The 27,413-nt window shown below is 33.9% G+C and overlaps 4 protein-coding genes across 4 annotated transcripts; 1 reads left to right on the top strand and 3 right to left on the bottom strand.

Moving 5' to 3' along the window:
- Positions 1-2,621: 2,621 nt before the first annotated feature.
- LOC136416996 (NPC intracellular cholesterol transporter 1 homolog 1b-like) lies at positions 2,622-16,827 on the bottom strand. The gene is made up of 24 exons (XM_066402463.1): positions 16,716-16,827; positions 16,416-16,664; positions 16,172-16,363; positions 15,969-16,119; positions 15,788-15,911; positions 15,526-15,727; positions 15,136-15,225; positions 10,642-10,859; positions 10,491-10,592; positions 10,243-10,436; positions 10,009-10,185; positions 9,751-9,955; positions 9,505-9,698; positions 9,351-9,454; positions 9,167-9,294; positions 8,970-9,082; positions 5,406-5,544; positions 5,187-5,350; positions 3,811-4,081; positions 3,570-3,751; positions 3,285-3,516; positions 3,118-3,231; positions 2,902-3,064; positions 2,622-2,818 (listed from the first exon to the last, which is right to left on the bottom strand). The coding sequence occupies exons 1-24, from the start codon at positions 16,720-16,722 to the stop codon at positions 2,799-2,801; spliced, it is 3,735 nt and encodes a 1,244-aa protein (XP_066258560.1). The 5' UTR covers positions 16,723-16,827; the 3' UTR covers positions 2,622-2,798.
- A 3,752-nt stretch (positions 16,828-20,579) lies between these two features.
- Positions 20,580-22,010, bottom strand: LOC136417150 (tigger transposable element-derived protein 4-like). Its single transcript, XM_066402691.1, has 3 exons — positions 21,404-22,010; positions 20,778-20,888; positions 20,580-20,665 (listed from the first exon to the last, which is right to left on the bottom strand). Exons 1-3 carry the CDS (start codon positions 22,008-22,010, stop codon positions 20,580-20,582), a joined length of 804 nt encoding a protein of 267 aa, XP_066258788.1.
- A 132-nt stretch (positions 22,011-22,142) lies between these two features.
- On the bottom strand, positions 22,143-22,971 carry LOC136417149 (tigger transposable element-derived protein 4-like). The gene is made up of 2 exons (XM_066402690.1): positions 22,592-22,971; positions 22,143-22,530 (listed from the first exon to the last, which is right to left on the bottom strand). Exons 1-2 carry the CDS (start codon positions 22,969-22,971, stop codon positions 22,143-22,145), a joined length of 768 nt encoding a protein of 255 aa, XP_066258787.1.
- Positions 22,972-23,898: 927 nt separating this feature from the next.
- On the top strand, positions 23,899-27,150 carry LOC136417018 (venom acid phosphatase Acph-1-like). Its single transcript, XM_066402503.1, has 7 exons — positions 23,899-24,073; positions 24,310-24,417; positions 24,478-24,717; positions 26,059-26,244; positions 26,399-26,522; positions 26,623-26,834; positions 26,979-27,150. Exons 1-7 carry the CDS (start codon positions 23,960-23,962, stop codon positions 27,129-27,131), a joined length of 1,137 nt encoding a protein of 378 aa, XP_066258600.1. The 5' UTR covers positions 23,899-23,959; the 3' UTR covers positions 27,132-27,150.
- The last annotated feature ends 263 nt before the right edge of the window (positions 27,151-27,413 follow it).

Below are 27,413 nucleotides of genomic sequence, written 5' to 3'. Positions count from 1 at the left end.
TTTGTTAATGATGGCCTTTCGTTATGGCATGTTGATTTTCGTCATCCCATAGATGATTCTCATGGAAGTTTATAACTGCATCATTAAAACAATTTGCTTCATCTGTAAATAAAACTTTGTTTAAGAAGCGTGGATTTTATGCAATTTTATTTTAAAACCATTGACATATAGCCAATCTTTATGGAGAATTTCCTGGTAAAAGGATCTGTACCCATCGTATGTGATAAGGATATAGCATCTGGCTTTTTAATATCCTTCACATTGTAATATGACCAAGGTTTAGATTTGAAGCTGTTTTTCTTAAGCTTGTGCGGTATCGTCTTCGATTTCTTGAAGAATAGCTTCTATTTGCAGAGGAATTAGATGAGGTTGCCCATTTCCAACAGTTCTTTTATGAAAACTTCCAGTTTGATGTAGATGCTCGTGAATACTAATAAATGTTTTTGTATTTGCTAACTGTCGGGTTAGAAATCTTTCTTGACAATTTCATCTAGCTTTTGCGGCATTTCCATCGGCAAAGCCATAAATAAAATGCATATCACACATTTCACTCTTTGTGAAATTATTCAAATTTCTATCACCAAGTAAGCAAAATACTAAGAATGAGCAAATTAATTAGGTAATAAAGGTAATAAGTACCTACAACAGTGATTTATTTTATTTCTATTAAATAACTGTAATGGTCAATAACCGTAACGATAAAATACAGGGTGTTCCTAAATATCATACACATACATATGGAAAGTGGTAATTCATTAGCTTATTTCATGACTAAAAATTCACATAAACATAGGTTCGCAAATGCGTCGTTACCTATCTACATGGTGTTCAAACTTTAAAAAATGTTCAGTTTTTCATTATAGCTTCCGTAGTTTTTGAGACATTTTATTATTTACATTTTATTACATATTATTTTTTATTTAGCTAAAATACGGAATATAGTATATGCTGTAGAACCTACATCATTGGAAATATCAAAATATTTTGATAATCTACAGGGTAATACTTTTTCAAGAATCATGCTCTCTTTTCCCCCTAAACTTTTTCGCAATGCGACACTGGTAAAATCTAAAATACAAAATGACTTTTTTATTTTGTTTATAAAATTTTTGGTCCGTTGTAGTTTTCTTGTATCTGTGTCGATTATCGAGGAAAAAAACATTTTCTGCAATTCACCAAATGAAATTAAAATTTGGATGACCCTAAATAATAACTCAAATAATAATGATAAGCTTAACAAGGAAATTATTTTACGACAACTGTTGGAAGTGACCTCTTCCAACCTTTACAAATGCATCTGCCTTATTTTTCACTGATGTTCGTACTATTTCGAATATCCCGGGAGTATTTATTACAGTTTCAAATGCATCTAATATTCGATTTTGTAACTCATCAACGGTATTCACTGGTGTTGTGTACACTAAAGATTTTAGTTGCCCCCATTGGAAAAAATCTAGGCTATTTAAATTGGGCGATCTAGGGGACCATGACTTAAATATAAGATATACAGACACAAGTGACAACTCAAATGCGAACTGCCAGAATTAATAAAAACAAAAAATTGGCCGAATAAAGCCAGAGTCTACTACACTTTTTTCATACTCATTTTAAAAATTTTAATTTTATCTGGTGAATTGCAGAAAATCGTTTTTTAATTTTTGTCCTCTGTAAACAATGCAGATACGAAAAAAGTACAAGAAACTAAAAAGTTTCTAAACAAAATAAATAAGTAATTTTGCATTTTTGATTCTGTCAGATACGCACGGCAAAAAAGTTTAGGGGGAGAAAAGGGAGGCATGACCCCTGAACAAATATCACCCTGGAAACCATTTGATATGCCCAATAATGTAAGTCCTACAATGTAAATTATATTCCAAATTCTAGCTAAATGTTTCAAAAACTGCAAGAACTATAAAGAAAAAACTAAACAATGTTTGAAATTGGAACTTGTTGCTACGTAACGAAGTAGACTTATGTTTATATGAACTTTTAAATGATATGATATGATGAAATAATGAAGTAAGCTAAAGAATTACCGCCTTCTGTATGTACATGATATTTAGGAAACCACTGTATAACATCAAAATATTAAATCAATCAAATGTCAAGAAATGCGTTTAATCAAATCACTAGATAAAAAATAATTTTTTTAATTACAAAACGTGTTACTACTTTTTACATGTTTTTCATCATACAATGCCATTTTTCTGGAATATGTTTCGCTTTACAGTTTATAATAAAGGGTACTTTTTGATATAAAAAATATTGGCGGTTTAAAAAGTGGTTTCAAAATGCCAATTATCTTAATGGCGTAGAAGTTAGAAGCAAAAAAACTTACATAAACCTTAAAATCTCCACCACTGGCCTATGAAAAAAAATGAATTTGCTCTCAAAAGTGGCTAATATTAGTCATAATATGTTTATAGAACTTAAGTTCTGTACCTCAAACGGTTCCTGATATATCGTCAAAAAGCTGAAAAAAAAACCATTTTACACCCTGTATCTCGAAAACGGTGTGTTTACAAACCTATAGGAACTTTTTTTCGTAAAATAAGCCAGAGAATCACATTCTTCATTTGCAGATACATATTTAGAAATACCCTGTATACGTAAAATTCGTTTATTACATGAGTTTATTGTATGCGTACATTCAGTGCATCAAATATTGTTCTTTAATATTTATTGTACATTAATAAAATAAATAATAGGTTGAGGAGAAATTATCACATTAGTTTTTGCATTATTGCACTGTTGGCACTACAAAGCCTTGCAGCTGTAGCTTTGTCTTCAGCGTCCCATCAAGAGTATTTAATGGTCCCTGAAAGCAAAATTACATTTCAAATCGGATAAATATCAAGAATCCTAACCACTCTATATGAACATTATTGAAATAATTCTTACCCACAAAACTTAAAAATACCGGCAAAAATATTAGGCCATGGACAGCCCCAATAAGGACAATTAGTAAATACATTCGGAAGTAGAATATCTGGAAGATCTGTGAGCTTGAGAATGCTAAAACTATTATCCCAGAAAACTTTGTAATGGTGATACCAGCTAATATCTAAATAAAGGCCTTAATTAACTTCTATGGATTTTGAGATGTTTCAAACTTACGGAACTTCCCATATTTCCCAATGCGTCGGAGGCTCTGGCAAGTGAGGAGGATTCCAAAGAGAATACATAAGAGTGAACTAAATGGCCGCAAAATTCTACCGCGATTCCTACACTCTGAAATAAATCACTTATAGTTTTATTTACAAAAATTGACGATAATAATTTACCAAAATTAGATTAACCATAGAAATTGCATTTAGAGATATGTTCCAGACATACATCATGCCCATCATGTGAATGACAATCATCGTTACAGTGAGTAAAATTACAGATGAGGCAAAAATGTCCAGACCAGTAAGGATAAAAGATACTACAAACACTAGCATCAGAGAGTAGCTCATGCTGGTCAGAAAGTCTACCCAGATGGTCAAATATTGCTCGTAAAATACGTAGAACACACTGAAATATTAAAAATAATCTTGCTTGGACTTTTCCACTAATTCAGAGCTTACCTATATGGGAAAATTTGAATACCTTTCTGGCCTAGTGTGGCGGTCAAATGGTCCCCAATATATCTAGCATATTTTAGAGCATTAATATAGTCCTTGGAATTTTTGAGCACTGAGTGGTAGGACATAATACTTGAGGCAGCCACGCTCGTTGTCCCTAAGTGATCATTGGTAAAAGAGATGCCCTAAAATATCAAAAAACAATCCTAAGTGTTCCAACATTTCCTCGTGTTTTACCGCTCACTTGGTAATAGGATGCGTGTCCTCCTTTAGCGCACGTCGGATCCGGATTATCCATTAGAAAATATGGTAAGTAATTCGAGTAGTAAGTGGACTTATCCATTTTCGGGTCGTTAGTTGTCACTGTAGCATAATCACAAGATCCACAAAGATCGGTTGTATATGTGTGAGGACAAAATGATGAGTTGTCATTGAAATACTTGCAGCATTTTTCAGTGGCTGCCCAATCGTAGAAATCGTCAAGCCAAGAGTTTGATTGGGATGAAATGTAAGTTCTAAAAGTAGCGTCCATAATACGTAATTTAAAGAGCCTTAAATTCAACGTCCCTATATTTTATGGAAACTGAAAATAATATGAGCAATTTTAACTATGGACCTTCAATGAGATTTAATGATCTCCATTTCGATCCGAAATTCATTTCTAAAATGTCGGAATAACGAGTGATAACATCATCAATGATATTTTCCCCAGAAACATACTCAAATTCTTACAAAATCATAATGATCCTATTTTTCCACACAACTTTTGTTAAAAGAATTTCTTCTTATATATTACCGTATAAATGTTATAAGCAGAAATGTCTTAGGAATTATTGCAAGATCATTTAATTTTACAAAAAGAACTAAGCAAACAACAATGAAATAGTTTTGATAAAACTAAATAATAAAAAGAAACAAAACAAATATTATATTTAATTTAACATATTTTCAACATGATTTCCCCCTTCTGCAAGGTACATTTGAAGTCTTCGCCTAACTTCCGTCTCAGTAGCTTTTCTTAATATATTTTACCTTAACACATTGCAAGCAGTTCTTATATTTTCTTTTAAACGTTCCAAATTCCTTAAAAGGATTTCATAAACTTTATTTTTTTTAAATCCTCACAAGAAAAAGTCCATGGGGTTCAACTCAGGGAAGTTTCCTGGCCACTACACAAGCCTGTTAATGCCGCTAAGACGTGTTATTTAGTTATTGTTGCACAATACGAGGTCTAATAATCTATATAGATGTAAGATTAAATCAAGGCTGGTTTGATATTTTTGGATATATTTTAACGATAATTCCTAAAACGTTTTTGCTTATAACTTTTAAACGACACCACATAAGAAAAAAGTTCTTTCACAAAAGTTGCGTGGAATTATAAGATGAATATAATGTTATCAAAATTTGAGTATGTTTCTAGGAAAAATATCTTTGATTATGTCATAACTTTTTATTCCGAAATTTTAGAAATTAACTTCTTCATTTCAAAATGAAGATCATGGAACCCCATTGAAGACTCATAGTTTAAATATTTCGTATTACTTTCTGTTTCCATTAAATGGGTATAGGAGTGTTGAGTTGGAGACACCCTGTACAGACTTCTTTGGTGCTACCTACATATTTTCCGATTTGGAAGCCAAATAGAGTTGAGTTACTATAGAGTCGTTATTACAACCTACGCCACTGCAGACTCTATTTTTTAAGTCTTGGTTGGAGAAATTCACATTACCATTAGTAACCCAATATACTGGAGGGCCTGTTCCTAGTAGCTTGTTCAAGTACTGAAATACATGTTTATTTACAGATTTTCTGTTGAGACTGTTTCAGAGTACTAACATGGAAATATTTGAGAACGTGACTGTCCTTTGGCATCGAGAGTTCCTGCTCCAATCCTAGTTCTACTGATGGGGCAATCATTATGCATGCACATGTTGATATTAGAAACAATATTATTACTATTATCCTCACTGGAAATCTATCAAAAGCAAAATACATAAATCAATACTCTACCTCTAATCTGGGAAAATTGATGGTAAATCGCATTGCAAAGTGATGTTAAAAAATTTACAAATGGACATGCCAAAAATTTCATCGAATCACTTCAATTTTTGGCATATGCATTGAGGTCTATGTGGAGCATATCTGTGATTTTTTTCTAATTTCTAGTTCGTAATGTTCAGAAACTATAATGTAAAATGATCACAAATGGTATTTGAAATTCCAATAGGTTTTTTAGCGCGCTTTAAATTACGAGGATAGTCCTAGAAATACTTGACGTAACACTTAAAGAAACAAAAAATTAGGAAAATATTACATTGTTTCTCAACACAGTCTCCTTCGAGAGTGATATACTTTTTCCAACGATGTTCTAGGGCCTTTATACCTTGTTTATAGTAAGAAGCTTCAAATATTTCAAAATAGGCATCAACATCAGACTCCATCTCTTTATTATTGGCAAATCTCTTTCCACCGAGCAATATTTTCAAGTTCAAAAATAGAAAATAATCTGAGAGGGCTAAATCTGGTGATAATCTGGATGAGGAAAAAATTTGAAACCAAGTTGACTTATTTTGGCTATCCTGATGATGGAAATGTGAACTGATACGTTGTCTTTATAAAACAAGACTTTTTTTTTCGCTAAATACTGTTGCTTTTCCTAATTTCTTCGCTCAAACGTTGCAATAAATTTGTATCATATTTTCTGTTTATTATTTTTCCTTTAGGAAGATATGTAAAATTATCCCAAATGCATCCCAAAAAAATGACGCCATCACTTTTCCTGCAGATAGAACCGTTTTCGCCTTCTTTGGAGCGGATTCTCCTTTTTGACTTCATTGTTTTGACCGCTTTTTCGTCTCAGATGTAAAATGACGGACTCCTGTTTCATCCATTGTTATGAATCGACGCAAAAACTCGGTTTTATTGCTGCGAAACTTTGCCAAACACTCCCTTGAAACATCCTCACGGCGCTATTTTTGTTCAATTGTGAATAATTGCGAAACCCATCTTGCGCACAGCTTCTTCGTATCCAATTGTTCGGTCAAAATGCGATGTCTAGTACTTTTTGAAATGTCTATCATGACTATTAATTTGCGCAATTTTAGCCGACGGTCTTCCAATATAGTTTTATGGATTTTCATTACAATCCGCAGTGGTTACGTCAGTAGATCGGCCACTGCGGATTTTTTCTTGGCAGCTCGTACGAGTGCGTTTAAACACTGCGACCCAATATTTTACAATTATTAACGAAGGACCAGATTCCCCCAAAGTAGAATCTAACTCCGTTTTAATGTTAGATGGGCTAAGACCTTTCAAATGGAAGTATTGACTCACGTATCGGTGACCAATTTTTTCCATATTCACAAAATCTCTAAAAGCGTTCGCTAAAAACGATTCCAAAACAAACACAAATCAAAAGAGCACTCTCAATCTTAAGAAATAAGCTATTTAAGGTTAGGTATTTGTAATATCGGCAAATTTTTAATAAAAAAATCGTCATATCTATGTCAAGTCGAGTACTTCTGGGATTATCCTCGTAGGCAAGTTTCCACACGGGAATTTTCAACCCCGATTTATTCCCATTAGATCGATATCATAGAACGGCGATCAAATATGGAGAAGGGAACCGCACAATGTGATATCACGCGGATCGCCCTGCATCTCCCACCTACAGTAGTGGTCATAATTATAGCAACTTTTAAAAATTTTAAATAAAATGTATCTATTCGGCTAAACCCAATATACGTTTTTATATTATTTGTCTTCCACAACCGTTGATGTTTAAAATGCATCCAAATAAAATATCAACAATTCCTATAAGAAACTATCAAAACATATTTTTTCAATACCGGACAAAAATATAGCAACTTTTGGAATTTGAAAATTTCACTTCAATTACAGACTTGTGTGCTTAAAGACGTTTTATATTCTAAATTAAATCGACGATTTTCATTATGGGTCGAGGTAAAACAATCTCATTAGAGATCAGGAAAATTATCATTGAGCGGTATAAAAGTGGCGAATGGCAAAGCGAAATTGTAAAGAGTTTGGGTGTGCATAAGTCAATTGTATCTCGAATTATTTACAAATTCGGACAAACAGGAAGTGAAGCAGCTGTAAAAAATTCAGGACGCACAAGGAAAACTACAAAAAGAACTGATCAATGGATAATTTGAATGTGTCAAAAAAATCCATTTCTATTATCCACTCATATAAAATCACATTTAGAGGAAACGGGCCTAGCTCATATCAGTTCCAAGACCATAAGAAGAAGATTAGTGGAAAATGGATTATTTGGTAGGCGACCAGCGAAAAAACCATTGCTGTCTAAGAAGAACGCGAAAGCCCGACTTCAGTTTGCGCAGAATTACCAACACTGGACATCTAAACAGTGGAAATTGGTAGTTTTCAGCGATGAGTCCAAATTTAACTTATTTAAAAGTGATGGCCCATCATACGTTAGACGACCCAAAGGCGCAAGGTTGCAAAAAAAGTTTGTTTTACCAACCGGAAAACATGGCGGAGGTTCGATTATGGTTTGGGGTTGTTTCTCTGGTTTTGGTATGGGTCCGCTTCACAAAATAGAAGGTCGCATGGATCGGTTAATGTACCGAGATATCCTCAGGAATCATTTACAACCATATCTTGAAGAAACCATGCCACTAAGAAGCATTTTCCAACAAGGTAATGACCCCAAACATAAATCGAAACTTGTTTCAGAATAGTTTAAAGAGGAAAGGATAGAAGTTCTTGCTTGGCCATCGCAATCTCCCGATCTCAATCCCATAGAAAATTTGTGGGAATATGTGGATAATAAAATTCGGAATAATACATATTCCAATTTACAGGATTTATTTCAGGCACTTCAAGAAGCCTGGAAGAGTATTGATAACAATTACATCAACAATGTAATAAATTCAATGCCACGAAGATGTGCAGAAGTTATTCAGCAGCGAGGGTATTATACAAAATATTAATTATTGAACAATTCTTTTGTAATGTGTTGAAGTTTTATTACTCTTTATAATTATTTTGGAAAAGTTGCTATATTTTTGTCCAGGTCGCAATGAATATATTTTTTTATTTTTGTATACAAATTATTATTGTTTTATTGTTATATACTTCTATCACCAACAGTCATTGTAGAATCATATTTTCAAAACCTATTTTGAATTTAGGCTGTTAAGTCTAAATTATTTGAAATTCTAAAAAGTTACTATAATTTTGACCATTACTGCATTTAGCCCTCGTATTTGTAAAAATCTAAACTTTGGATTTATTCTTCATTTACTTCTACTAAACCACATCCTCCACCTGAAGACCTGAAATCGGAACCCCGTGCCCAGAACATTTATCCCTAGACCAAATACAAAGCGCTTCTTTTGAAAATGATATACCTACTTCATTATTAACGGTGTGAATTTTTCTTTCCAAAATGTGTGGATAATGGAAGGTTTGTTACTTTTTTCAACGTTATTTAGCTTGATACAAAATAGCACATCCAAACGGTTGGCCTGCAAATAAAAATGATCTTGTATAGCGCAGATCTTTAGATTGTAGACCAACTTGATAAAAACGATAACAGTAATTTCACATACCTCATATCGTCTTTGATCTACAGAAAAAAGTGCCAAGAACGCAGTGATTTGTAATACAAAATTGAATGTTACTGCTATAGTTGCATATATTGCAAAGGTCTGAACCGCTGGCATTGTCGATAAAGAACCTGAAATACAACTTTACACATCGTAAAATAACAAAAAAAAATTCACGTCCTCTCACCAATCGCAAAGCATACTATTTCAGAAGTACTAGTCAAGAGCATACTGGGGCCTATTTTGCCCAGCATATCACCTATGGATTCAGCAACTGACTGATCGGGAAGTCTGAAAATTGAAGGCTTTAGTGTGGAGAAATGAGTTTCCACAAGGTTTACTTAGGTGATCGTTGGTATGTCTGCACCATGATGAAAATGTTGTCTACCCCTACAGCGAGCACTAGAAAGGGGATTACTTCAAGAGTTAACATTGTGGTGGTAATTCCGATGAAAGAGCAGAGGCCAATTGCTGCAGTCACTGATGAGAATACAATAATTATGCCACCTGTACCAAGCATTATCTTGCTTTCCAGCTGGAAAACACTTTAGGTCATCAATTGCTTACTTTTTGATTTAATATCTTACCAAAATTTCCCTGAACCTAACGATTTTTCCCAAAGAGATCGCTATATAAACAAACATTACCATGTAACTTATTATTACAGTTATCATTTCTGAGTTGGACTGCCTTTCTATCTCATCTTGTATAGATCTTTCCGCGCTGAAGGCCACGTTCATGAACGGTGGTTTGTCCTCTGAAGCATCCCAAGCTTTCATAAACTCAATAAATCTGTCAAGAAATTCTTATAAAGATCACTTTCAAATCCTTATTTACCCTCTCACTTCTTCTCCCATGCAAAGGCTGCATTGAGTTCGCTTTTGTTCTTAGTGTTGCTGAGAATGAAAGTTAGTGCTACAGCAATCGCATCTAGGTGGTCCTCTTGTGTGGCCCCACCCATGGCTACACCGGGAATGATTGGACCTCCATAAGGAGCCAAGCAATTTATTCCTGCGGGGGCTCTAAAAAACATTCATTAATACTTCCAACAGTGATAAGGAAGAAAGGCTGAGACGTACTGCAAACAACCGATGATTTTTTCAGTGCTTGATTGAATATTACTTTTGTAAGAATTTAAATTATTAGAAAAGTAGCCCAACAACGATATAACAGTGCACTCATCAACTGACCGACTACCATAGAAGGGGGTTCTCAATGGTGAATAGCACACATCCTGAAGACCGATAGTTCGCCCATTTACTTTCACCGTAATCTAGAAAAATACATCAATCATAGGCATATCTGCAGAGCTGTAGACTAAACTCACAGCTTCTATTTTTTGTTGCAACTTGAATACCTCTTCCAAGAATGTGTTATTAAATGCCGGTCCCAACATGATCTTTCCTCCATAGGTTGAGTTGAAATAAAACTAAGAAGATAAATTTGATTATTCATGTCACATTTTTAAAGCAACTTACCGAACTCATTGCGACTGTCTTGATGAAGATTTGATTTGTCCTGTAAAAAGGAGAGAAATTTGTATCGAAAAAATCCTTCTCCTGTCTGCTTCGACTTGTAGGTGACGCCCATAGTTCAATGGGATCTGTAGTAACGCTCAGACGATAAATTCCTGCGGATGCTGCTGTGATTATCACTGAACTGGTCAGCAGAACGATATACCATCTGTTGGCCATTGCTGCAGCATAAAAATGAATAATTCAACAATAAATGTTTTCTCGAAACAAAACCAAAAATATCCACTTTAATGCTTTGATGAATCTGATGGTGCTAAGTGAAATTAAATATACAGAGATGGTTTTAAGCAGTATATGTATATTTGAAAACAATCAGACATTTTGGGGAATGCCAAATGTCAGCAATAAACTATGCCGAAAGGGTATTATAAACCTGGGAACCTTCCCATAATGGTGTTCCCTGATGCAGTTTATTGCCGATAGATAAAAAATATACGGCCAAAATTTCCCAAGAATCACACTGCAGTACATCTGTGATATTGACTGCAAATGGCCATAGTCATAGAGAAAGTTGTAAACTCTGGTGATTTCAAAGAAGAAAAAAAACCCTGACTAGAGGCAGACAAAAGATCAATTCCTGGTACAGCGGAGGACGTCCAATTTCAGCAATTGAAAAGGGTCGTTACCATGGGACATGACAAGGGTAGTGAGAACTCGCTGTTGAGTCTTCCACCCACTTCTTGACCAGTTCACTCTTGACCTCATCAGAGATTGGAAAGTCGCAAAAAGTTCTAAAATTACCTTTGAAATCATCAGACACCAATTACTTGTAAAACACATTTAAGCTAAGAGCTTTTGTTAATATACATTCAAAAAAGTCAAACAACCAATTAGTTCAATTCAGTTTCTCTAGCTCTGACAAAAACGAGAGTGGTCCTTCGGTAACAAAAAGTTTAGAACCAGCCTCGGAAGCACAACCCACTAGTTACAACATTGTCCAGGGGAGTGACAAAATTTCCCCTAAGACAATGTATATGACCCGTGCGTAAAGATTTTACCCTGTATACATACATATACAGGGTGTCCCAGATCAAAGTGCAAATATTTTAACCACAGATTCTACTAATGAAATTAACAAATACGTATTTTTTGTTTTTGTCCAAAAGTCTGTCGTTTCAGCTCGAAGGCTCTTTGAATATGGGGCCTTATTTGGATAAAATAATTTATTTTGGAAATACCCTTTAACGGATTATTATGAAATTTGGTGTACCAACATTTTTTGATCGTACTAATTCAAAAATAAAAAAATTAAAATTACAGCTTTGGCATAACATAGGTATAAGGGCCGGAGTATGAGTATAGGGGCCCCTATTTATTTAACAGTTAAATGTTTTAATCAAGCGGATACATTACTTGGTTTTACTTTTCATTTAGAACCTTTTTTGTCTCTTGGTGATTTTTCGTAGAATGTGTCGCTTTCTCGTAGTAGTTACTTTAATGTATTTATTACATATCTTACTCGAGTTACATTGTGTCTGTCTAAAGTTATTTATTTTCATTATTTAAAACAAAATACCATAGAAACGAAGAATGAAATTGTACACTATAAAAATTGTTCAAAGTGACCACCCTGTTGTTCAATACATTAATGAAGACGTATCTCCAAGTGATTAACAGCTGCACGTAAAACATGGGGTAAAGTTTTTAACTCTTGTGCAGTTATAAATATTCTTTCTCGGAGTTCCTCCGCTGAATTCATTGATGTAGCATACACTTTTTGTTTTAAGTGTTCCCATAGATAATAGTCTATCGGATTCAAGTCAGGGGACCTAGCCGGCCAAATTATAGCTGCTTCAGCACCTCTACCAATCCATCTGTTTGAAAAGTAATTTTGGAGCCAGTTTCTAACTTGGACAGAATAATGGGGCGGTGCGCCATCTTGCAAAAACCACATTTCTTGTCTATCAGCCAATGGGATATCTTCAAGTAGTCCAATAAAATCATTTTGTAAAAATCTTAAATATTCTTCTCCGTTCAGTCGCGATGGTAAAATGTACGGTCCAATCAAAAATCCATTCATAACACCAATCCACAAGTTAACGGAAAATTCATGTTGAAATTTTTTCATTATTACAGAATGAGGATTTTCAATAGTCCATTCATGCATATTATGGCTGTTGAAAACTCCGCATCTCGTAAATAAAGCTTCATCGATGTAAAGAATAGACCTTAGAAAGTTTCTATTTGTTTCGAGATTTTCTATCATTTGTCGACAAAATGCAACACGTCGTGAAAAATCATCTTTGAGGAGTTCCTGGACTTTCTTTAAATGATAAGGGTGATACTTTTCTTGACGTAACACTCTTTGAATGCTACTTTTTGAGATCATTAAGTCACGTTCAGCATTTCTTAAACTACTAATTTTATTATCCTCAAAGTAATTGATTATTTTTTGTTCATCTTCTGCGCCATAATGCTTAATATTATGATTTTCTTTTCGTTGAGGAGCGAAACTACCAAATTCCCTCAATCTGATATGAATATTTGAAAACGTTCTTGCATTTGGAAGTCGTCGATTAGGAAATCGCTGATGGTAGATAATTCTTGCTCTATGAGCGTTTTGTCTGCACTCACCATAAATCAAGTGAATATCAGCATACTCGGCATTAGTAAACGGAAGCGCCATCATAAAGAAAATAACAAATTTAAATATGATCTTAAGAGTATGGCAATGATAACATCAATGACTAATACCTACTGCTAGTTGATCACAACATGGCTGAAAATGACAATCAGAACAAAAGAATCAATGTCAAGTTGTTATTAAGTAGGTCAAGTCATGACCTACTTTAATAACAACAAATTCTTGTAATAAAAAGTCATAAAATTTGGAATCGCTACTACGAGAAAGCGACACATTCTACGAAAAATCACCAAGCGACAAAAAGGGTTCTAAATGAAAAGTAAAACCAAGTAATGTATCCGCTTGATTAAAACATTTAACTGTTAAATAAATAGGGGCCCCTATACTCATACTCCGGCCCTTATACCTATGTTATGCCAAAGCTGTAATTTTAATTTTTTTATTTTTGAATTAGTACGATCAAAAAATGTTGGTACACCAAATTTCATAATAATCCGTTAAAGGGTATTTCCAAAATAAATTATTTTATCCAAATAAGGCCCCATATTCAAAAAGCCTTCGAGCTGAAACGACAGACTTTTGGACAAAAACAAAAAATACGTATTTGTTAATTTCATTAGTAGAATCTGTGGTTAAAATATTTGCACTTTGATCTGGGACACCCTGTATACAAGATGATTCACAGTTGATGGCAGGTTAGATGTTTCCGGAAAACTAATCTCACGATCTTTCTAAAATTTTGCAAATACATATAGATAAATGAGCTTGCTATATCCACCTAAAATATTTTTAGCGATGCAGCATTGCCGATTGTATCAGAAAGTACTAGCATCTTCGATATTTTAAATAGAACACCTTGTATATTTTTTCATTTTTTAGTTCTACATTTCATTCCCATAAGTTCTGTATTTATCTTCCTACACTTATCTTTAGCGGTGTACGGAATATTATTTAATTTTCCTATTTTTGTTCAAAGTGAAGCCTTAATAAAACCTCTGCTATAACGTGATTTGAATTGATAGAGGGGCAAAATGTGGAATATAATTTCTGAAAGGTTCATCAATTTGTTGTATGTAAATAAGAAGGTTTTGTCTTGTACAGGGTGACTCAAAATTAATGGTCTTACGGGTAGGCAGTAAAAGTGTCTAAAGTGTGTGAAAAAATATGGAACCCTCTGTATATTAGTAGCTATGCTGAAAGACACTTAAATTTTCTTTAAAATGATGTGCATGTCCCTATACTTAAACCATCACGTTTCGAAAGTAAATGCTATTTTGTCTTGAAATTGAATAGTTTTATCATATTTGCCAAACGTGGCTCTGCGACACTTGAAATGTGAAAAGTTTGGAAATTTTTTTCACATCCTGTATAAAATTTTTTTTTAATTAAAAATCTACTATAGTAGAACCACCCTTTGTTTTTTACTGGACAAGTTTTCAAATGATTCACTTAATACTTTAGGAATTTATTGAGAATTTTCAGAGGCTTATTTTTCCCTCGATCTTTACTTTAAATTTAATTAACTCAAAAACTACTAAAAATTTTTCATATTTGGTAATGATAAAAAATATTTATAATTACAAACAGAATTAGTATCCATAACAAAATATAGGGTATTCCATTAAAAAAAACAAAATTTTTGTCACGCTACAATTTTCTGAATCATTCTGTAACTTCGAAAATATTAAAAAATAACAATCCGTGAAAAAATAAGCAACCTTATTGTTTTTGAGATAAGGCAGTGGACCAAAATTTACCTTCGAAGAAGAATTACCATGGACAGGTATCATTCAGAGTCATTCAATTCCCATCTAACACATTGACAGTTATTCTAGAACAATTTAGATACTTACAGTATCCCCAAGCCTTGAAAAATTCGTAAAAGTAACTGTGAATTTTTTCTTGTACTTGGGCCCATTTTCCCTTTCTCTTTTGCTGTACACCTAGAACAGAATTTAAAAATTTCATTAACAATGCGTTATAATGAACAATCTGTGGCTTGTATAGACTTTAATATTGATTAAAGAAAGCGGGAACTTTTATTTATATATAAATAATTCTTTCAAGAATTATTAGAATATTTAGAGCGTAATCTGTAAGTATAGCTCCATAACGGGTTCGAGAAATTTAGAAATGCTGCTTTTGCTTTGATTTGATCGATTTAACCGTTGACAGAATCGTTGTATAGAAGAGAATTGAGCTCAGAACAGTTAACATTTCTTGTTCTCAAACGGTATAATTACCTGATGTTATCGACTTTATAAAGCGATTGAGTACCAAACCGACCACCAATCCCACAGTCCCACACAAAAACAGTCCGATAGAGATATAAAATGAATACTTATTTACATTCCAGAAGAGAGTGTGATCGTGAGATATGCTAGAAAATGGATTCGAAGGACAGCTAACGGGACAGTCTGCACAGCTGCAAGAGGACGAATTTTCCTGAAGCAGATATTTAGAAATTGGAATTAAAACCTTTAAGTAAATTCCATAACTATTTACATAAGCTTCTTGACATTGCAGAACATCAAAACTCAGAGGGCTCGTGCCATTGACGTCCTCTTCGAAGATAATCTTAAAAGGAGAGAAAGGGTTTTCAGTTGGCTCGTTCATATATTCAAACCACCTAAAAAGATCATTATTGTTTGCTTGGTATTCCAGTTCATCATAGTAAAACTCGTACCTTTTAGCATTGCACCAGATCGCACCATAATTGCCACAAGCACTTTGCATCACACGTTCTCCTGTACTTGGCAAAGACACATCTTTACACGAATCGTATATTGCATTTATGGTTTCATTTTTGCTGTATGCATATAATGTAGATACATATTCTACGAAAGCAAAAGTAGATAATTTGCCCCATTGTGTGAGCTTACCACTTACCAGCATTTGTTGTTGCATTTACTGCAGTTTCATACGAAGATACCATGTAATACTGATATGGTGAACACGACAATATACAGAAAAACTTTTGGACATTTTTGACGCAGGTAGGACATCTAGAGAAAGGAGCTGATTTATCGAACCCATCTAACGTGGATTGCATTTGCTCTACATCACAACATAGTGCTGGATCTGGAAGACATGAACATGTCAAAAACTGTTATCGAATACCAGCAAAACTCACTTTCGTCCACCTCCGTTTCATTTACTTTAAACAAAAAGGGACAGTACTCCCTGAGTTGCATACTGATTTTCTTAGCATCAGAATCTGTGAGGTTTGCACGCTCAGGTGGTGTCACTTCCATACAATTTTGGGCATGGTTTTTATCATCACGGTTGCAAATATGCAAAAAGTTACATTTAGGTTCTCGCCCCTTCGCAATACTGCCTGTGGTCAACGAGAGCCAAAGTAGCCAAAGCAGGTAAAATAACCCTGTGAAAGGCCAACTGAAACGCAATTCATGAAAATTGATTAAAAACTTACCTTTCATTTTTTTCCAGGGCACAACCCATTAACTATCGCAAACTAAAGCAAACATTTAATAAATGTTCGTGGTCATATCTATAAAACACCTGCAGCTTATCAATCGCAGGTGTTGAACCCTTACTAATGAAATGTATTGTTCAAAACATGGAAGATAAGTTTTGGATACTCTAGACAGTTTGATTAAGCTGATCGAGAAAATTATTTCAGACGATAAGGACATTGATTTACTGAAGTGTTTTTTAATTTTTTTGAATTAATCATGCATCTTATGTTGCAGACAGATTGTACCATAATAGTGTGATTTAATTGAGTGAGTTAAATTCCCAGCCTCAAGTGCGGAGAATGTACAGGGTGGTCCAAACTTGACAGCCTGGGCCTATTATAGCCAAACAAAAGCCGGAATTAAAAAGCGAAATAACGGTTCTTAAATGAAGTCTCCTAAGGTCTATTTTTAATCGAAAACTAAATTTTTCCAAATGCTAGAAAATGGCGTTCATGACGTCATCAACATTATTTTCTCAAAAACATTTTTTTCTATATCAAGAAACTATACTATTCTAAACAATTTTTGTAGGAATAGTTTTTTTGTACCATTTTCCATTTCAAATTTAGTGTACCATTTTATAAAGTTAATTTGTCAACAAATACAATTTATAATATTTTGTTTAATTTAAAAAATGGCATTTTAATCATTGTGGGTAAATATTAAATTTATGACATAATTTAATTTTAAGTTAAATACAAAGAAATAGCTAGTAAAATTTCTATTGTAACTGTAACTTTTTTAAACAATACTTTTTAAGAACGAACAATAATCAAAACTAACATTAAATAACATTAAACATATAACAAATAACATTGAATAATATATAACACACACTTTCTTATTAAAACTTCTCCAATCCCTCCCCACTTCTAAGCATTTGTCTAAATTTTTCCTGACCTTCTTTCTTGTAGTTTCTCTCAATATTTCTCTGAATATTTCCCCACATGCTACCCTAATTTTCTCTATTAAATGATTCATATTTCCAGAAGGAGTTTTATGGACTTTATTTTTTAGTGTTCCGCAAAGAAAAAATCTAGGGAGATTAGATCTGGGAATTTAGCAAGCCATTGTATTGATCCATTAATTTCTATCCACTTCTCTCCACACGTATTACTTAAACATTCTTGAACATATCTTGCCTTGTGCGGGAGAGTCCCGCCATGCTGAAACCAAATATTTCCACGAAGTTGTAGCGGAATATTTTCGAGAAAAAGAGGCAATTGTTCTTGTAGAAATTGTAAGTAGGTTTTACCATTAAATGACGCCTTCGTAAAAGTAGGGACCAAAGTAAGTGTCCAAAAATAATATAGCACCACACATTTATCCTGAAGTGTCCTTGATTTTGAATTTGATTAACATAATAAATAAAACGTGTTTTCTGTAGACTAGTAATGTTCATTTCTACGATTTGGTTTGTCATTGCTAACAAAGCGACTTTCTTCTGTCCAAAAAGTATGTTGGAAAAGTCGGCAGTCATTAATTTCTAATTTACCATTATTTGGGTTATAAAATGAATTCGTTTTTCCATGTATAATCGATCCATAAATTCTAAATTCTGAAGCTTTTAATCATGGTATCCATTTTTTTAGAATGCACTGCACAGCTGTATACTTCAAATTTTGTTGGCGAGCTGCATGCCTTATTGACTTTCTAGGATTTTTTTCAAAATATTGTAAGACTTGTAGAATTGTGTCATCATTGCAAACAGTTTTGGTGATAGATTTACCTTTTCTGGTAGGAAACGCACATTGGTTTTGACTCAAATGGCATTTCAATCTTGAAAATGTTTTTGCGTCAGGAACATGGCGTTCAGAATAACTGAGACGGTATAGTCGAACAGCTCTGGTGACATATCGTTGTGCTTCACCATAAATCAGTAGCATATCAACTTGATAAGCTAGGCCACAGGTTTCTTTCTGAGAATTTTCCATTCTGAAAAAATGCAGAACGTTAATTAGGTAATTAAAGTTGGGATATTAACCTTTCGCATTAGATTCTAAGAAGGGATTGAGATAGGAAAACAAATATATTTATACCATGCTTCAGAAAATGTTTCACTTGAAAATAGGAATCACTTTAGTGTCAAAAATCCATATGAGATTTATTAGAAATACCGGGAAAGTGATCATTTCAAAAACAGATTAGGATTAGTATACAAGGAGAGGTGAGTCGTGACATCTACTCCTTTTTACACCATGTGGGCCAGAAAATCCCTCTGCAAAACATGTCGTTCTCATGATTAAAAAGATAATTCTATTCCATTTAAGAGTCTGACGTTCTTCCCGAAGAAGAAGGGTGGTACCGCAGGCAACAAGTAAGACATCCTATGGAAGTTTACATAGAGCATGATCTGTTCCTCGCCTATCTGCGCAGAATGGGCATTTCTGGAGAATCAGAATTTGGAAGGGGAAGGAGCAGTTCTGTGCAATGTCCAACGATTGCCATACAAACGTTCAATTTCTTCGGCAGAACAGTGATCGGACTAGCAAATCTAAACAAGCGGTCTCTCAGAGACATGATCAGATTCGCAAAGATCGCAAATGAACCAAGAGGATAAGGTCGACCTTAGCAAATCTGGCTCCCTGTATATTTTTAATCACCGCTCTCCTACTCTTGGGGAAAACCGGCGAGCAGGAAAGGCCTGGTCTGCCGGCCTGGGGCAGCCTGGCCTGGGGCATCGTGCAATCTCGTCCTCTTAAAAGGCCAGTATTGCAAGAGAATGACCAGTAAAATATTTGGAGTTAACAGCTTTTTATTTAATATTTTTTCTAAGAAAATATATGATGGCATTTAAAATTAGTTAAGGATTTTAATTTTAAAATGAATTTATTGCACGCAGTTTAAATGCATTCTCATACACCTATATTATCAAGTACCATTAATTGTGAAACTTTTAAATACATAAGACCACATCTAGTTTCATACAGGATGTTTCATTTAAAGTGACACAGACGATTATCTCCGAAACCAAATTTAAAATTAAAAAAATTTCAAACCAACATTGCTTGTTGTGAAAGGGGACATTCAACGCATATAAGCAAATTTTTACTCAAGGTTATCTAAAAAACATTTCAAGACTAATTTTATTTTTTTATAAAACATCAATTTTCTTATAAATTTATAAGAGCTTAAAAATTTGGTAGAAAAGTTTTTTTTTCTAAAACTTCTCGTTTTCCAGATATCAACGAAAAAGAAAGAGGCACATTTAAAATAACACTTGACTTAAATTACCAAAAAACTTTATTAAGGAAAGATAAAAATGCACAGATTCTAAAAATGTACCCAAAACCATAGTAAAAATTATTTTTAAATATTTATCAGTCGAACAACTCCTCAAAATATTGACCTTTCGCATCGAGACATTGTCCAATTCTGATGATAAACAATCTCGAAACATCTCCAAGCATTTTTTCAGTGATTGCTTCATAAACTACTTTGATGTGGTTTTTCATATCATCCAGAGTTGTTGGGACTTGCACGTACACTTCTTCTGTAAGATAATCCCAAAGAAAAAAGTCTAATGAGATCAAGTCAGGTGATCTGAATGGCCAGTTTACTAGGCCATTTCGTCCTATCTATTTTTCAGGAAATATTTAATTGAAAACTTCTCGTGTCACATGAGAAAAATGGGCTGAACGTTCATTATGCTAATATCACAAAGTAGCTCTTCGATCAAATGTAAAGTTTTTCAACAAAACCAATAGATCATTTAACAGAACACTACGATATTTCTCTCTATTTAAATGGCCTTCAATAAAAAATGGTTCTATCATTTTGTTACCGACAATGCCGCATCAAGATATTTGATGTTCTACTTATCTTAGCCAATGAGAAATGTCCGAATTTCTCGACAACTGATGGCAATTTACATGGGGATCAACAGTTACAGCCGCTAATATAGCTAGTTGGATGTTTTCATTGGTGGCATTCTTTTAGCATGTTTTTTTACTTATCTCTATATTACTATTTAAAAAAATGTGTTTATTAAAATGAAAAGTTCGACGATTAAGTGCCTCTTTCTTCACGAAATCTTTGCGCATAAATCCGATAAGCTTCAGCGCTGTTTTGACCACTTTCTTTATAAGCTAACACCATTTGAATTTTGTCTTCTTTAAAAAAATTCTCTATTTTTCAATGTTAAATTAACAATTTTAATTAAAAAACAAATAATTAGCTTCATCTTTAAGGTTTCTTTGAAACTTATAAACAAATTCGTTACCCAAAAAAAAAAAATACGAGTACATTCTAGTGAAATCATAGATTTTTTTTTGTTCCACTGACAAATGTTTAAAAATAATGTTTACTATAATTTTGGGTTAATTTTTAGGATCTGTGAAATTTCATTTTCCCTTAAAAAAGTTTTTTGTCTGTTGTTTATATTTAGTCATCTGTTATTTTAGATGTGCTTTAATTTTTGTTAATATAGTCGAACTTCGATAACTCAAATTACGTCTTGCCACAAACAAAATTTGAGTTATCGAGACTTCGACTTATCAAGTAAAATACAATTTATGTTCGTATGTTTTATTTTAGTGGTAGTGTGGTAGTTTTTATGTTAATTTAAGAAATTCAGTTATTTGTGACTGACGAGAAGGTTTCTTAATTTGATTTTCAAAAAAAGCTTCAATGTTATTCAAACCGTTATACAACGAGTTTGTTGTATGTTCGTTAGTTTTTAAAAACGAACGCAAAACACTTATCGAATTTGCAACCAACGTGTTTGAGGGTGGTTGCGGCAGATTATCTTCTAAAGTGTTCTCTACATCACTGTCGCTGTCATCTTTATTGTGAGGCGGTTCAGATTCGGATCTGCAGAACTCGATAATGTCTTCATCTGTGGGAAACTCCGAAGTAACAATATCATCGTCGACGTTGACATAATCATTAAAGGTAACACCTTCTTTACCTTTAAGATTTTCCCAAGCTTCATATTCCATTTGCAACTGAATTTCTTCTTCTCTTCTTTCTTTCAATCGTTCACTAATGAAAATCAAAGGAATTTCACCTTCATTTTCCCACTCGGAGTATTGACCAAATCCCGCTTTTTTGAAACAATTTGAAATGGTCTCGGGCCTGACATCGGTATTCCAAGCACTGTTCACCTCATCAACGCAGTCCATTAATGTTATGTTAATTGTTTTGTTCTCTTCCAAACATTTGATTGTTTTTCTCAAAATTCTGCGTCGATAATGACACTTCACATTTTGTATGATACCTTGATCAAGGAGTTGCAATTTTAATGTCATATTAGGCGGAAAAAAAGCAAGTTTGATAAATTTTAACCTTTGTTGAATATCTTTAGGATGGGCTGGACAGTTATCAATAAAAAGAATTATTTTTCTTTTCATGTTTCCAAATTGGTTGTCCAAATTTAACAACTACTCTTCAAAAATTGCTCCTGTCATCCACGCCTTTGAGTTTGCTTTACACTCAACAGGTAACCATTTTACACCTCGAAAAGAGCGAGGTTGATTACTTTTTCCTATCAAGAGCAATTTCAATTTTTCTGATCCATCCATGTTTGTGGCAATCATCAATGTAACTCTCTGTTTATTGTGTTTTCCTCCATGACACTTTTGATTTTTAAAAGTTAGGGTGTTATTTGGGAGACATTTAAAAAATAAGCCAGTCTCATCTGCGTTAAATACATCTCGTGGTTGATAACCTTCCAATAAATGTGGCAAAACATCACGTTTCCATTTCGTACAGTCCTCGTCACTCACATCATTGCTCTCTCCACAAGCCTTCTTATGACAAATGTCACACCTTAAAAAAGGAAAAAAAAATTTTAAACACTATGTAATTTATATGAATGGATGCAAAATACCTTCTTTTCCAATTTTCCAACCACCCCGTGCTTGTCTTGAAATTGGGTTGTCCTAATTTTCGACTAAATTCCAAAGCTTTTTCTTTAATTAACCCCCCGGATATAGGTAAGTTCTGCATTCTTGCCGATTTAAACCATTCTAAAACTGCTTTGTCCACATCCTCGTACGTAGGTTTTTTAAGCCTCTTGGAACTGCCACTTACACCACTTTCGAACGCGGTAATAATTGCTTGCTTATTTTTTAAAATGGTAGACACTGTACTTGCCGGAACCTCATACTTGGCAGCTACATCTTTCTTTCGTGAGCCACTTTCCACCTCTTTTATGAGTCTAAATTTCTCATCAATAGATAAAGTTTTTAAAACGCGTTTCGTTGACATTTTAATAAAAGTAATAAAAGTTTAATAAAAATAAAAATTTGCCAGTACTATAAAACAAGAAAATATTTACTATTTTGTAACAAAGAACGTTAACAAGCATGCAAGTTCAGCTCATTAACTTAACTGAAGCGCGTAGGAAGGAATCGATGGGAACGGCTAAGACAGACAATTAGGGGATTCCCCTGGAAAATTCGATTTATCGAAGTTGGCGCCAAATATTACGTTTGACTTATCAAGATATTCGAGTAATAGAAGTTCGAGTTATCGAGTAAAAATTATACATAATTTACAACCTTGGTGCTAAATCCAGTGAATTTGATTCGAGTTATCAAAAATTCGAGTTATCAAAGTTCGACTTATTGAAGTTTGACTGTATATCGAAAACGAGAAGTTTTAAAAGAAACTTTCCTCAGCAAGAAATACTCAATTTTTCAGGCTTTTTTAAAATTTACCGAAAAATATGGGTATTCCATTAAAAACAACAAAGTTGTCCTTGAAATGACCTTGAGGGAAAATTTGGTTATGTGCGTTGAACGTGCCCTTTCCTAACAAGCAATGTTTGTTTTAAACTTTTTTTTTATTATAATTTTAGTTTTGAAGATAATCATTTGTATCACTTTAAATGAAATGCCGTGTATTTTATTCGTATCGCGTAACCATTTAATCGACAAATATAAATCGTTATGTGAGAGTGTCAGTGGAAGCTCGGATTTAAAATATTTAGTAATTTGGGATTAATTATAATTATATACCGATTAATATCGTACGATTTCCTAAAAGATAATGCAACCATAGGATATTTTACGATATATATCACTGTTATAACGCAGAACATTTACCGATAGTTATAAACTTGATAATACCCACAACACATTTTATCAGATTAAATTGAAACTTGTGATCGAAAGTTTAACACCAAGACCATTTGACAGTGATAATCAGGTGGTTAAGGTTTACTTTTAGAATAGTCTTCATTAAAGAATAAAAAATGATTTTTTTTCTGAAAGTCGTTATTCGTCTCTTGATGGTTATAGGAGGAGCAGTGACGCTTCCTACAAGAGCGTTTTATGCAAATGAATCAACGTTGCAGTTGGTCCATTTGGTAAGAATATTGTGTAAATTGTGAGAACTCCAGTTTTCTACATTGATTTTCACGTGTAAAGTAAACTATCCGATGATATGTTCGCCTCAGATTTCGAAAATTTCCGTATGTTTCACCACACTGGGGCGAAAACTTATGTGGAGAAATTGTAATCATTACACACTTGATTTTTAGCCTCCATTCAGGTTAGCGATATCCAACATCCCAGTTAAACTAACTCTTTTCACCAATTTCAGTTATATAGACATGGAGACCGAAATCCAGACGAAACCAGCTTGTACTCCAGCAATCCATACTATGAAGAAGTGAACTACTACCCTTATGGTTATGGACAGTTAACAAACGTTAGTATTTTCATTTTCCAAACAAATTATATTTTCATAATATAACTTCGACGATTTCAGGTGGGAAAGAAGAGGGAATATGACATAGGAACTACGTTAAGAAAAAGATACTTCAACTTCTTAGGCAATGTGCTCAACATGAGCGTCTTAGAAGTCCGCAGCACTGACTATAATAGAACCAAAATGTCTGCGGAGCTTTTTACTGCAGGATTGTGGCCTCCTATATGTCTTAATATTTGGCATCCGGTGTTACATTGGCAGCCAATTCCCTACAATTACGAATTAGCTATCAACGATAAGGTTAGTAAAATGTTCAACGTATCATGAAAAGTGCGAAATATACTCTGAAGCATAAAATTAGGGTCACTGGAAAAATTCTTCAAAGCTTGTACAAACAAATTTAGGAGGGTTCTTTTCCAGTTTAGGATGGCTTCTCTTCGAAATATAAAACTATCTTGAACAATAATCACATATTTTGATGAGTGCTTCAGCGGTATGAAGAAACTGAGCTGCTTATTCAAAGTCCCGGATCAGGACGATGAAGGGCTAAAACAGCTAGAGACGACCGCTTTCTCCTTTCTATTGTTTTGAGGAATCTAACGGCTACAACAGTTTCCTTTCAAACACATCTACAAGAAGTGAAAAATGTAAACAAAAGTGAGTGGACCGTTAGGAGGCGACTTCATGCTGCTGGATTATTTACTCGAACTAGAAGGCTACAGGGTCTCCGCTTTCTCGTAAAAATCCGATTGTGAGGTTGAATTTGACACAAGAACAATTTACTTGGACAGTAGAGGATTGAAGTCGCATATTGTTTTCCGATGAATCTCGATTTTGTCTTAGGGCTCAGATAGACACATGAGAGTGTGACGACAATCAGACGAGAGATATACCCAAGCGTGTATTGCTGAACGGCTTCCATTTGGTGGAGGCTCAGATATGGCATGAGGAAGACTTTCTTTTCAAGCTCGTTCGGAATTAGTCTTCATCAAAAACAGAATTCTGAATGTGGTATCAGCAGAGGTTCTAAAAGACCATATCGTACCATTCTTGGAGAGAATGCAACCTTTATGCATGATATTGCACGGTCCCACACTGCTCGCATGATTACCACGTTTCTTGACAAAGTTCAAATTACGCGATTTGTCTGGCCTGCTAGAAGTCCGGATTTGAATTCGATAGAACATGTTTAAGATAAAATAAAGAGACGCTTACTGAGACATGCGTCGGCTCCTAGAGATTCTAGAGAACTTCGCGAAATTCTGATACAAGAATGGGACAATTTCCGCAGAACGTGATCTAAAACCTGATTCGAAACATGCTTCATCGTCTACAACCTGTTATCTCTGCTAGAGTAGGAAATACTTAATACTATAGCCCACAAAAACTTTCATATTCGGGATAAATTTGTGTTCATTAATTTCATTATATTTAATATATTTTGCAGGAAAAACAAAAATTCCTTTTCATTCGAGCCATCACGACAAAATCACCGCATCAATTTAATAAATTATGTCACAAAATTTGAATAAGCCATAAGCTAATAAATTAAATGCAAATGAAGAGATGACCCTAATTTTATGTTCACTAGTGTATTTAATATTTTTATATTTAGAAGATTGAGCCTTAAGTACATTTTAGGAATTATCCCCATGGAACAGTTGCGATAGATTTGATGATCTGATTGATGAAGTACTGGAAACCCCTGAAATAGAAGAATACTTAACTGATCGTTACAACGAAACTCTAACTATTTTGGCCAACAGAACTAGATTGGAAATAACTTACCTAAAGGCATTTTTGCTTTACTTTGGATTTCACATTCAAGTACGTATACTGAGTCATATAGGTGATCAAAAGATGTTTATTTTTGTGAGTAATTGGCTGTAATTATAATAATGACATCTGCGCTTATATGCTATTCCAACTTATTAAAAATCTCGACTCGCCATGGAATGCCAAAGTGATGTTGAAATTCTAGGAGGAACTCAATTTACCTTTAGAAGACTGGGTCCAATCGATCTACCCCGAACCATTACATTCATTAGTAGTCGATTACTATTATATCCAAACTAATAACACCGAACTGAGAAAGATTATTTCAGGCAAGAAACGAATCTGTTGTTTAAATGATAAAGAGACTTTCAATAACGCAAACAAATTAATTTGTTACAACTGATTACCTCAAGAATTGGTAATTTTTAGGATACCTGCTAAAAAAAATTGTAGTTGACACCCAAAACCATCTCGATGGGAAGAACCCACAAGGGAGGAAGATGTACATATATTCGGGCCATGAAACCAACATTGCTGCCTTTCTCTTATCTCTAGACGTTTTTCATGTAACTGATTTGCCTCCTTATGGTTCTTATATCCTTCTAGAAATTCATAAAATAGATGATGTTTATGGAGTTAAGGTCAGTACTGCTTCATTTAAAACTGTCGATAAACTTTAGAGTAATATGTATAAATTCAAATTCTCATTATTAAAAGACCGGAAGGTTTTAGCGGGATTACCAAGGTCTAAGTTTGTTTGATACACTTTATATTATATATTACAGATGTTCTATGAAGATTATATAGGAGAAGAGCTACACACGTTAACACTGCCATCATGCGATGAGTTTTGCCCTCTAGACAATTTTTTTTCCTTGACTGAGGACTTGTTACCAGCTTCAGATGAAGAATGCCATGGATCTAATAGAAAGAGATAGTAAAGTTCTTAAATTGACGAGGAAATAATATAAACTATATTTCAATTCATTATCTTCAATAAAGTATTCAAACAGTATATAAAAACCATGACGGCGCTACACTATAGTTTATTAAGGTACAAGTTTCATAAAGCAGCTTATTGTTGCACTAATCCAAGTTTGCAAAACGAGCAGCGAAATGACGAGATTAGACTTGAAGAACAAAACTAACCTAACTTAACCTACTGTTACTTTCACCATTTATGAAATCCTAATGGTAGGTAGTATGAATATTCCCTCCCT

Source organism: Euwallacea similis, chromosome 26 (assembly GCF_039881205.1).
Source record: "Euwallacea similis isolate ESF13 chromosome 26, ESF131.1, whole genome shotgun sequence".
Lineage (NCBI taxonomy): Eukaryota > Metazoa > Arthropoda > Insecta > Coleoptera > Curculionidae > Euwallacea > Euwallacea similis.
This window is presented reverse-complemented; position numbering and strand designations above follow the sequence as displayed.

Bases quoted from the DNA above. Each gene is read 5' to 3' on its own strand.
- LOC136416996 (XM_066402463.1), bottom strand. The intron at 15,728-15,787 runs GTAAATAGTTAT...TATCTGCTTCAG, and splicing joins TGCAATGTCAAGAAGCTTAT to GAAAATTCGTCCTCTTGCAG. The intron at 9,455-9,504 runs GTAAACCTTGTG...TTCAATTTTCAG, and splicing joins ACATACCAACGATCACCTAA to ACTTCCCGATCAGTCAGTTG.
- LOC136417150 (XM_066402691.1), bottom strand. From the start codon at position 22,010: ATGACATTAAAATTGCAACTCCTTGATCAAGGTATCATACAAAATGTG. The intron at 20,889-21,403 runs GTTTGAATAACA...ATTGAAAAATAG, and splicing joins AACAAACTCGTTGTATAACG to AGAATTTTTTTAAAGAAGAC. The intron at 20,666-20,777 runs GCACTTAATCGT...ACATCCAACTAG, and splicing joins AAGATTTCGTGAAGAAAGAG to CTATATTAGCGGCTGTAACT.
- LOC136417149 (XM_066402690.1), bottom strand. From the start codon at position 22,971: ATGTCAACGAAACGCGTTTTAAAAACTTTATCTATTGATGAGAAATTT. The intron at 22,531-22,591 runs GTATTTTGCATC...TCCTTTTTTAAG, and splicing joins TTGGAAAATTGGAAAAGAAG to GTGTGACATTTGTCATAAGA.
- LOC136417018 (XM_066402503.1), top strand. From the start codon at position 23,960: ATGATTTTTTTTCTGAAAGTCGTTATTCGTCTCTTGATGGTTATAGGA. The intron at 24,074-24,309 runs GTAAGAATATTG...CACCAATTTCAG, and splicing joins CGTTGCAGTTGGTCCATTTG to TTATATAGACATGGAGACCG. The intron at 26,523-26,622 runs GCAAGAAACGAA...GGTAATTTTTAG, and splicing joins ACTGAGAAAGATTATTTCAG to GATACCTGCTAAAAAAAATT.